General features: G+C 41.3%; 1 protein-coding gene across 1 annotated transcript; it reads left to right on the forward strand.

Annotated features, from left to right (window-relative positions):
* The first annotated feature begins 1,599 nt into the window (after positions 1 to 1,599).
* On the forward strand, positions 1,600 to 9,231 carry LOC124143510 (fucolectin-5-like). The gene is made up of 6 exons (XM_046512511.2): positions 1,600 to 1,659; positions 2,966 to 3,199; positions 6,428 to 6,661; positions 7,180 to 7,259; positions 8,200 to 8,296; positions 8,962 to 9,231. The coding sequence occupies exons 1-6, from the start codon at positions 1,608 to 1,610 to the stop codon at positions 9,222 to 9,224; spliced, it is 960 nt and encodes a 319-aa protein (XP_046368467.2). The 5' UTR covers positions 1,600 to 1,607; the 3' UTR covers positions 9,225 to 9,231.
* Positions 9,232 to 12,559: the final 3,328 nt, after the last annotated feature.

Below are 12,559 nucleotides of genomic sequence, written 5' to 3' on the forward strand. Positions count from 1 at the left end.
GACAGGTTGCATCACTGACTTTGAGCTAACATCCTTAAAGATATAATGAAAGTGAATTTATAATAGCAATCACATCTTTTACTCTGGTACCATACCCCTCTGCTACAAGATCTGAACAGAGTAGTGAATACTAAGTGCGATATATGACTCACTCACTCACTCACTCACTCGCTCACTCGGAAAGTAAAAGTAACAGATGCCAGGGCTTAACGACATTACCAAGGTCAGAGGTATGCAGGACTTGCAACAATGCGGAACTGCCAATACTGTAGACATGGATTTGATGGCACTCATTTTCATGCCAATGGAGAAAAATTCTATGCATCAAAGTCTATTGTAGATGTCGGAGGTATTTAAAGTGGGACCAATTTCTAAAAATGGGTATTTTTTATGTGGTATTTTAGAAGCTGTGTCAGCAATGAGGACAAAGTCCATTTATAAATTTCTACCTTTTTCATTCTTTCGCACTGATACTCTACAGAAATTCCCCCTTTCTCAGGATATTGTATAGACAATCCAGCTGTCACAGGCATATTCTACAGAGCTGTATTTTGCATTTGGAACACAATGTACGCCTGGGGATGGTGTAAAATCAAACGACAAATGCCTACTTAATATTTCAGTGTGTCGAACATGCAACCTTCGCATCTGAAGCCGAGTGAGTGAACCAGGCGCTCTTTCCATGTACATGTACGCCAGCAAGAGACATTTTACGTCCGTTTCCCAAGGTTCATGGAAAGTATGTTTGAGACATAAAAATGTGGATAAATATTGTTTCAGACGATTTCTTTCGGTTTAGAAGTTGGTTGACTGAGAATGTAAGCCCGAGGATTCGGGAAATTTGGTCAATCTTCGGCCCTCACCGTGGTCCCCCAAGGTGGACCAAGGAAAAGGTTTTTATTCTTTACTAAACGACCGGCGCCATAACTGACCAGGCTATGTGGTCAAAAGCCCAAGTTTTCAGGTCAAACGGGGCCTCTATACATTTAGATTGTTTTAAATCGTGTTCTTGCTGTTGAAGTACATTATAGAAGTACCGTACAAGGAAACTACATATGATACCTACAACGCCATGTGTAACTAACACGCCTCTACGATGAATATTCTTCTGCAAAGATGAAATAATGAACCGAAGAATCAGATATTCCAGAAAGCGTCAAGAGTTCAAATATACAGTACTAAATTCGAAAGAAAACACATTGTAATCAATGCTATTTTGATCGGACGGCAGGCGACTATATAAATGGCTGAACTCACAAGGTCGCAGTGATGCTATCTTCAAATTGCTTCCAAAACCTCAGCGAGGGAATTAGTCACAAAACAGTATACACATAAACACAGGTTTTTACCTCACTCGTCAAACAAATGTTACGTAACAGAAAATCCGTCACAGTTCAGTTTCCCCTGGAGCAACCTACAATATCTTAATTTCACCAGATTTTCACGCTACATCAATCAAAACAGCCAGCTAAATAGAGGTCACACGTGTTCAACCGTGAGTAATTCGTCTCGTCAAGATTCTGTATAAAGATTAAAATGTTAGTATAAATATGGATCCACCCGTTGATACTCTATCTGCAATTTGCCCTGTCACTCGTCAATCTACAATGTTGCTGATTTCTCTGTTCGCGATTGTATTGGTGGCTTCTGAGACACATGGTAAGTATTTCAACTGCGTTAGGAATTATATATTTTCAAACTCTATTAGATGTAAATATAGTACTAAAGGTTAAGTCTTTATTAGTTTTGGTGGTTGGGTAGACCATGGGCGGATACAGCTTTTTTGAAAAAGGGGGGGGGGGGGGGGGGGGGGGGTTGCACAATTAGGATCTATTTTATTGTATTTGGTGGTAATTTATACAGAAATAAAGATTTTTTCGAAATAAAAAAAGGGGGGTAGACTAATGGTAAAAGCGGTCGCTCGTCAGGCCGAAGGCCGGGTTCGGTTTCGATTTCCCTCATGGATACAGTGTGTTCTGGTGTCCTCCTCCGTGATAGTGCTGGAATATTGCTAAAAGCGCCGTAAAACCCCACTCACATAAGAACACTGCAAATTTTTCCGGTTTATTTTACACTATATAGAATACTTTAGATGCCTTCGTTCATGTTATTCATTGGTTGAAGGATAAGCATATTGAAGATTTAACAAAGAGCTAGCTTACCTCGTTTAACTATGGAACTGGATGCTCAGATTTATGCAGTTGTTCAAATTTTGAACTCGTTGAGAGAGATTCTTTTTAAAATCCGCCAACATTTCACCAGAAATATACCTATTAGTGTGTTGATTAAAAAAATATTTAAGTCCGCGGCAGCGACAGAATGCTGTAATGTTTGAGAGATCTAATGTCATCTTATTTATCTATATATTCCTTATGGAATACTGCAATAGGGAAGTTCATCTGAAAGAACAAATCAAATTTGAAAAACATTTGTTTTACGCATGATTTTTTCACACTAAACTCACGAATTTTATATTGATGAAAAGGGAAATCGAAAGCTGATGTTTTTTGTGACCAAAATTTCTCGTGTATTTTATCTCGCCTGACAAGTCGTGGTGTTGTCCGTTGTTAGCTTTTTCCTTTCTGACATCTGCTCTTAAACTAACTACAAGGCTTAGACTACAAGTTAAAACTTTGTATTAAGGATCCCAGGTATTGGGTCACTAAATGATACTCACAAAATTCCGATCCGACTTGAAACAGTCGCTTCTTCTCCAGCCATTTCTGCATGTATCATTGTGAAATTCGATATGCAGTAATTATATTATGGTAATCGAAATAACATATACATTTTGGGTCATTTTCTTATTTTCTTAATCCAGCTACGATCTCTGACTTTCACGTACCCAATGATCCGCACGCCGAATTTGGGCCAGCTTTGCTCTGTGTTTGAAGGAATAGAAGAGAATATAGGTTTTTTAGCTTTGGGATGTGATTTACCTACAGCTGTTATTGTTTGTCCCCAGGTGCTGTGATCCCCGTCCTCGGGTCACAGGTCTCTTCCTCTTCAGTCTTCACCTTCGGCTCCACGAGCTACGGCCCACAGTTAGCCGTAGACGGCGGACTTGGCACCAACTTCATTGCTGACATGACTACGTTTGCAACGGCTACCACAGACACAGCCCCCTACATGGACATTGACCTGGGCAGCAACTTCGTCCTCCGCTCCGTCACCATCACCAACAGGGGTGACTGCTGTTGTAAGTAGAGTGAGATGGGGAGGTGGGTGAAACGCCAATTTCAACAGCATTTCAGTTAAAGACGGCGCTTCAGTTAAATGCAGGAGGAAAGCCCAAAGAGATGTGGCCGTAAGGCTTTGCCGCTTGAATCGGACCAAAAATCAGAATCAAGTTAAATCTGCGATCCAAACTCACGATAAGGGGACCAAGGCACGCCTAAGGGTTGTAATTCTAGGCGAATTGTGGCATATTACACGACTGCCGCCCCCCCCCCCCAAGCGTTGTAAGTAGAGTTTGCAGTCGTTTTCATGTCTGTCTTTATCTCTTGGAATAAACTTCATTAATGCAAAGAGAATATTCGCCAACTCTTGCAATATTCTACTACGATTGTCTGTCGAAAAGGCACTGTTTTGTGAGGAAATTGGAGCTTGAAATCAGACGTGAGTTTATTCCGTATAGAGGATAACACTTTAATAGGCCAAAGTGGGAACCCAGGTAGTTTGTATACTATCGCTGTAGGAAATTATAATATCACTACTATCAGCATTCAAAACTGATACTGCTGGGACAATTAAGACACATCAACCTCGTTGCGCAATTTCCTTCACTGGATTGCCTCGTCCAGGCTCGATTATTTATGTGTCGCTTGACACGGCTTGAATGTTGCTGACTGCGGTGCTATACGACAATTTGTCGTGGATGTATATATTCAGTTATAAAAGTATAAATATACATCTATAATCTTACACCAATCGCTGCAAATGTCCCCTTCTTACCTTTACGAAGTGGCTTTTAGAAGATGTGCTTCCCCATTCCCGCTCTAAAATCAAAGAAACGCTGGTCAGTATTGAAATGTGTCTTTTCAAGATGACTAGAAGAATGGACATTTCAAGAAAAATGGGTACTTTATCCTAGAAACCTCACAGAACTCTCCACTCCTGTAGTGTTTGAACCTTGTTTCTTCTATTTAAATACGAGTTGGGGATTATGAATGTTGGAAAGTCTAGTAGGATAAGCTATAACCATCACCCCGAAGTCCTTGTAGCTTGTGTGCCAGTGCTACAGGTAAATAAAGGCTGAAAATCATCCAGCCTAATTTTAAGTGTAAGCAAAATCAATTTTACGAGTTAATTAAGCGCCCGAGCCCCAGACATTTCTCAAAATGAGATGCTCTTAAACGATATTTCCTGCCTTTTGGGACTGTTTAAGTAAGTAGAAATAATGATAATAAATTTATTATGTTTTTTTTATTAGTAAGTTCATTCAAGAAACACCTATGATGACAAGTGAAATTTGAACATTTAAACGAATCGATAATTTTACTTTTATGTGTTTTTACATGTTCATTCGTAGTAAGTGATTTGATTTTTTTTCATATTTTAACGCGCGCCTACCTATCATAATAATGACAATAATTGAAAAAATAACTGCTCGCCTGAGTGAAATACGAGTATGTGTAGTTATTTGAAATTTTCATAAAACTATACTCGCTACTTTTTCTTTAAATTATTTCCTAAAGGTTTCGTTACTCCATTACTGATACCCAATGAAACATTCAGATTTTCAAGTAAGAGAATACATATCATGTTTGACCGTGTAGAGTTTAAAATAACAATTTACTGCAAAGATGGTAAATTGAGGTTTTCTTATCTTTAAAAAGAATTGTGCTTTTTGTAGGTTCACAAATGTGCATTTTTCTGCTACAATGGTAGTTTCGCCCCCGTCATCACTTATCGACTGAAGGCGTTGTATGTTATACAAGTGCATATCATTTTGTTCACAGTTTGTACTGCATATCTTGTTTGACATAAGGTGTTGCAAATGCAGTGGTTCACACACACGCCACAGATTGTGATGTACATATCAGAATGTTAATCTCTTGAGGCGCTCGTAAAATCTCTTAAATTCTCCTCCTTCTCCACTGTCACGACTTTCAGTTTAAAAAACTAACAGCCCCCAAAGCTATTAACCCCCCCCCCCCCCCCACCGATATATGCTTCTTAGAGGGCAATGGCGAGGAGGGGAAGGGTCAGCCGTCTAACTGTTTAATGTATTCTAAGGATGTGTTCGTGTTGTTGGCCATTGCTCAGTAATAGTGAAGGCAATTATTGAGGATACTTGTAATTCGTTGATAACATCTTTCTCGGATTATCGACGGATTTTTGAATTATTGAACAAAATATTAATGACAGCCCGTTATGTTTCCTGCCATTTCCAATCCACACGTTTACTTTCTAAATCGCCCACCCGAAAAAAGTCCGCCAAGCAAAAGTATGTTAAAAAACATAAAAATAGTATTCAAAAGATATAAGCATATTTATCGAAATACTTTCTAGTCTTTCAATCTTAAATTCTTAATTTTATCCATAATTCACAAGCATGTATTTAAAATAAACATTATTATATGTGTATGATATTTATCACCTTGAAAATAGAAGAATCCGTCCGGCGTTGCGTTCAGCATTCTCTAGCGTTGCCTCTGTCGTCTGCTACCACCAAGGGAGGCTATTCCGAGTTAGGCGTGTAGTTAGACTAGTTCAGCGGTTGGTACGCGCAGGTAATTATGCGCTAACACAGCGCGGTATACTTAATCCCAGTCATTGGGTCAGTTCTCGCGGTCCCGCATAACTGCAGATATGTTTTACATAAGAAACATATACAGAATTTAGATCATACATAGCGTACGTCTCATAACCAGAGTTTGGTTATTTCTTCAAAACGTTTACTTCTATATGTCAGGAGTGACAAGTAACATGTATTTGGGCTGGGACGAGTCCGAATATACTACCCGGGTACCCCCCCCCCCCCCCCCCCCCCCCCCCCCTCTATTACCCGACCCTACCCGGGTATCAAGAGATGGGTACAAAATGTCCGATTGAGAATAGTTTAACCGTAGCCCTGGCAAAATGTATTTAGATTCACGTATAAACCGATCTGGTCATGCATAAACTGAAGTTGACTGAAGTTTTATCTTTATTCAAACATATAAAGTCAGAAGGAATGCGTGCATAGCCAGAAGGAAATGCAGTCGACCACTAGTTTACCGGCCCCATACTATTTATGTCTAACTCGATATTTATGTGTATAAACTGAATATTACTTAGTCCTTATCACATATTACTTTAATAAATGAACTAAAATCACGTTCAGCTATCAGTGTCGTTCTTGATGCTGTGGTCTGCTAATGGTTACCTCGATATTGTTAAATGCTTAGTAAGACATAATCACTCACTTTTCCGATATTCTCAGCCGAACGTCTTCGAAACATCAGAATCGAGGTGCATGACAACAACCCAACTCTTGGAGGAACGCCTCAAGTGTGCGCCACAATCGGCAGCCCCGCCCCCGCCGCCGCGTCGACCACGACATTCACCTGCGCGGGAACACCAATCGGAAGGTACATCCGTCTTAACAAGTTCGCCAAGGCCGACGCTAATGACATCCTTCAGTTAGTAGAGGTGGTCCTAGATGGCGTCCAGCTACGTAAGTATATGACTGTATTTATCTGATGGTAAGACATCACTTGATAGTTTCAATTACTTACTTTATTTCTTATTAAGTCTGTGATATTTTCCTTTCTGTTTAAGCGTGAATGCTTCTGATGAAATTACCATTTGTTCTCGTCGCAAAATTGCCGATGCAGCGTTAAATAGCAAATCACTCGAAACATTTAAAGTATTAGATAGTGTGACCTTGGACAAGGAAAACGCCATGCTCGATGGCACGGGTGGCTTAGTCACCTATAGGCGCTGCAACATTGTGTGCTACGTTTCGCCCCTTGGCTGTCCCAGGATCCGCTGATTGGAATATTTGGTCCGCATTCTGAGGTTTTCCCCGAGTGTGATCAGTGGTGTATCAACACCATTCCCGTTGGGGAAGTACTCGCATCTACTTTATGTGCGCCATATTGGGGTTTCCTCCAACATTTAGCTGACATGAGGCTTTGAAACTGAAATACTGGTTAAGACGGCGTTAAACCCATCTCACTCACTCCTCCACAGAATGTCCTTGCAACCACTTCCAACTGGACGAGAACTGTTTCTACTTCTCTGGATTCCAAACAACCTATGCCCAAGCGAAGGTAAACATCAACATCGCATCCACGTGCAATATTAATTACATTTTATATTTATAATATAATGTTACATATACAAAGTATAATCTTTAATATATTGTCACTCTGATGCAAGCATGTTTGTTACTGTAATTTACACTGCTGTGTCTTAAGGGTGGCAAGTCTTAGGTTCAAATCTCAGATAATGAACCTTTCTCGTGGGTATAGCCAAATATGTAAACGACTAAAGCCTGGGTCTATCCCGGGTTTCCTCTCACGAGCTAAACCAAACTCACTCATGACTGGAGTGAAATAATGGTGAGCGGCATTAAACCAGATTCACTCACTAACCCTCGAGACCCGTGAAGATCCGGGGTAGAATAGGTCTTCAGCAACCTACGCTTGCTGTAAAAGGCGAGCATGCTTGTCGTAAAAGGCGACTAACGGGGTCGGGTGGTCAGACTCGCTGACTTGGTCGATGCATGTCATCGTTTCCCAATTGCGTGGATCGATGCTCGTGATGAGGACTGAGCAGTGATCACAGAGACATTCTTCCAAAGGTGTAGGTGGTCTTGTTCTTCATCCCAGTTCAGTGTTTGGTCTGTGATCACACAGCCTTAGCTTGGTGAAGTGGGTACGGTGTTTTTTTATCTTACAGTGTTCTAAATAGGGTTCAAGTTTAATATATAATAGTCGTGAGAGGCGACTAATGGGATCGAATGGTCGGCTCGCTGACTTGGTGATGCATGTCATCGTTTCCCAATTGCATGGATCGATGCTCGTGATGTCAATCACTGGATTGTCTGGTTCAGTTTCGATTTTTTACAGACCGCCGTCATATAGCTGGAATATTGCTGAGTGCGGCGTCAAACAACAAACACTAACCCTTGGTGTGTTCAGTACTCTACGATTATATTTTGCGTTTACAATATTCATAGACACTGAAGTACAAATATTCTTGTTACAGGAATACTGTAACATCATCGGAAGCGATCTTGCCATGATCCGAACCCAGGCTCAGAGCGACTTTGTCAACGGTGTTCTCGCTGCCAATGCTCAAAATGGTAACTTTTAACTCGCTTATAATGTTTCTTGTCCGTTCTATATCACGAATAACAGATCAACAATTATTTCCACTTATACTAAGACCTTTTTGTTGTCAACGGGGTCATTAAGACCAAAGTAGGATCAATTGACAGTCGATTAATTTCAGTCCATCACACAGCACTTTAGCGGCTAATTCAATCTTAGCATCTAATCTTGAAGTTATTGGTGACGCTACTTACACAAGGTGTCAACGCTTAAGTTTCACACATGATGCTGATGAGGGACGCGCAGACTGAACATGGGCTGAGATCATGAAGCAGGCTCCCTCCTTTGGCTCAGCCTTGCATCATTATACTGAATCTTTTTTTCTCCTGCGTCCAATTGATGGACTAATGTAATAATCGCTTTAGCCATGATGTTTCGGGTAAGAATAGGTCCCCAGCACCCAATTGAGTGCGCCAAGCGGCAGCGTAATCGGATCGGTTGGTGAGACCCGGTGACGTGGTTCCTTGACGTCATAGGACGTTGCTCATGACATCAACCACAGGTTTGACTGATTGGATTTTCAGACTCGACTATTTATATTATGATCAAGTTGGAAATGTTGATGACTGCAGCGTAAAACAACAAAATATATTTAAATTATGACTTGAGTATTCATTACGTCTTTTGTGCCCTTTAGGTCAAGAATATTGGATTGGGGTGACCAATCTTCTCGACCGTGTCCAGTGGCGATATCTGTTGGGTGACGTTGTTCCACTGAATGGCTTCACCTCCCCACTCGTGAGCGGCACGGGCACCTGCAGCAGCTCTACTCTTACGACCCACCCTGAAAACTGCGCCGCCCTGGGGAAGAACGACGCCGGCCAATGGGTGTGGGACGACGAACAGTGTAACAGTGAGGAGTACTTCCTCTGTCTGGGAATCCTGCCCATACCTACATAGACTCTTTAACCCCCCCCCACCCCCACCCCCCCCACCCCCAACGTTGGTGCATTTAGTTTACAGTTATCATTAGTAAGAAATCTTGTCTAAAATAGGTTCTGAAAAACAAGCGTGTCGCGTACCTGCTAATTGAAGTCGTAAATGATTTAACAGCAATTGTGAAATGACATTCAGTGCCGCATCAGTTAACAAAATTGATGTCCCATGCTATTCCTTATTTTGACGTGTTCGTCATTATGTTCCCGTATTGGTTTAGGTGAACATTTGACTTGGTTTTGCATGTGTTTGTGACGGGTGCACCATTTCTTATGGAAATGTTTTTGTCACTTTTATTAATTATTATTATTATGGTTATGGAAATGTTCTTTTCTCTGTCTTCCTTCATAATCTTTTGGCACACAGAAAGTCATTTTGTCTTTGCTTTGGAAGGTTTTTTTAACGTAACGTTTTGTTACTGTTCGGTGCATGCTCTGCAGAACATTTCAGGAATAATGAGTATTTTATGAGTATAACATGTAATATGTCAGGTGAAGGGAACTTGTTCACTGTGTTGCATCTTCCCTAGTTCAGGCGCACATTCGTTCAGCGAAGTCGATAATCAGCTCCATATGTATATTTATATATTATATATACAGCTGAGTGACTAGTTCACGTAATAGTGTAGCTCGGAGTGCACGTGTGCTCTCTGGCCCGGTGATCTGCGGCGCTTCTACCAGGTGGTCGTTTGTCAATACCTCCAGCAATAGAGGCTGTATATTTAACTGATCATTGTGATTGTTTTGGTTTATTGTTTAACGCTGCACTCAGCAATATTCAAGCTATATGACAGCGGCTTGTAAATAATCGAGTCTGGACAAGGCAATCCGGTGATTGATATTATGAGCAACGCTCCACACCTTGTTGACGCACTACCAACAAGGGGCGATAGGGTAGCCTAGTGGTTAAAGCTTCCACTCGTCACGCCGGAGACCGGGGTTCGATTCCCCACATGGGTACAATGTGTGAAGCCCATTTCTGGTGTCTCCCGACGTGATGTTGCTGGAATATTGCTAAAAGTCGGCGTAAAATCATACCCACTCACTCACTACCAACAAAGTCACAGAACCTGCTAATAAAACTAACTCGACTCCAAAGCTTTGGTTGCCTGAGACCACTCTGATGAGGGATCCCCACGGTGTCGATGACAGAGAGATGGAAGATTGTATCAGTTAGATGAAAATGTTTCTACTATGTATTTTCTGAATATAACCGGAGTTTGCAATGAATTATTTCAATGTTCAATATTTGAATGTACTTTCTCCATAAATATCCTGAGAAAATATATTGGAAATAAAAAAGAGTTATTGAAATCAATGTGTCGTTTGTTGATGTACATTGTGTTAGTATTGTGAGATGTTGTGATGAAATAACAAGTTTATTTTTGTAAATGGGGTCCATAAATACCAGGTGAATGAAGATTATATTGAAAAATAAAAGGGCAAAAGATATTCTGCGACTTGGTCTTATATTGAAGTTGCAAAACTTATTGAACGCCCCTCGCACATGACGTTATGTTTTAAGGGGGCCGTCTAAATGTATACTTCAGAGTATGGAGGATCCAATCCCTCTTGTTATACCCATGCAACCGGGTAATACAACACACTGTTCCCGACACCTCCGTTCTAGGTTATTGTATGCGTATTTGGTTAAGATGTGAAGCCGTACGATATCCTATTAGCTGTGTCCATCACTGAATGGAAGTGAACGATTGGTAACCTGCGTGGTGAGAACGTATCCACTTAATGGAAGTGAACGATTGGTAACCTGCGTGGTGAGAACGTGTCCACTAAATGGAAGTGAACGATTGGTAACCTGCGTGGTGAGAACGTGTCCACTAAATGGAAGTGAACGATTGGTAACCTGCGTGGTGAGAACGTGTCCACTAAATGGAAGTGAACGATTGGTAACCTGCGTGGTGAGAACATGTCCTAAACATCCAATGTTTGGACCGAGTGAGTTTGGTTCAACGCCGCTTTGAAATGTAATTCGGTTCCATCACGGCGTGTCAACCAGATGAAGGCGAAAACCCCGAGGTGATGCAGGTCTTTGACGTTTATCTATTTGGTGAAACCCACAAGTACGTGTTTGGTGCTGGCAAACATTGAGACATAATCTGACTCACGATCATAGGTTCCTGGCATGCCTAAGGGACGCAACAAATTGCGGCACCTTAGACGACTGGCCACCCGTGACCTCATGTTTGCAGTAAGAGTAGACTAACTTGACCTGTAGTCACGGTGTGAGACCTTGTGTCAGTTTCTCTGGTGTTCGTTGATCTCTCAGCAAATGGTGTGCCGGATCCAGACTAACAACTTACGGGCCGTCATGATATAGCTTGAATATTGCTGACCCCGGCGTAAAACATCACTTTCTGAACAGTGATCCATTCTCATCGAGTAAAGAGCCCTTTTGTTTACATCTCACTGTTTTTGTTGTGCCTATCGGCTGTTGCGGTTTCTAAACGTCTTCATGTTAGTAATGCTTTTCAACGCCCGTCATGAAATCTTGACTTGAACCTGACTGTTTTATAAAGTGTTGAACCCTGCCAGTGTTTATATTTTCACACTGTTTATCATAGTTTGATGATGTGATAGTTAATTGAGTGAATAAATGTTGATTTCTCAATCTTAACCTGCTTATATTGGCCATATCACGCTTAGTCACCATGTCACCTTACCACCCATACATATCTTCTCATGTTACCTTACCACCCATACATATCTTCCTACGTCACCTTACCACCCATACATATCTTCTCATGTCACCTTACCGCCCATACATATCTTCTCCGGTCACCTTATCACGCATACATATCTCCCCACGTCACCTTACACACATACATATCTTCCCACGTCACCTTACCACGCATACATATCTTCCCACGTCACCTTATACACATACATATCTTCCCATGTTACCTTACACACATACATATCTTCCCATGTTACCTTACACACATACATATCTTCCCACGTCACCTTACTCACATACATATCTTCCCATGTTACCTTACACACATACATATCTTCCCACGTCACCTTACACACATACATATCTTCCCACGTCACATGACCCTCACACATATCTTCCCACGTCACATGACCCTCACACATATCTTCCCACGTCACCTTGCCACCCATATATATCTTCCCACGTCACCTTACACACATACATATCTTCCCACGTCTAACGACCCTCACACATATCTTCCCACGTCACCTTGCCACCCATATATATCTTCCCACGTCACCTTACACACATACATATCTTCCCACGTCACCTCACACACATACATA

The sequence above is a fragment of the Haliotis rufescens genome, unplaced genomic scaffold (genome assembly GCF_023055435.1).
Source record: "Haliotis rufescens isolate VD_foot unplaced genomic scaffold, xgHalRufe1.0.p SCAF_8, whole genome shotgun sequence".
NCBI classification, from domain to species: domain Eukaryota; kingdom Metazoa; phylum Mollusca; class Gastropoda; order Lepetellida; family Haliotidae; genus Haliotis; species Haliotis rufescens.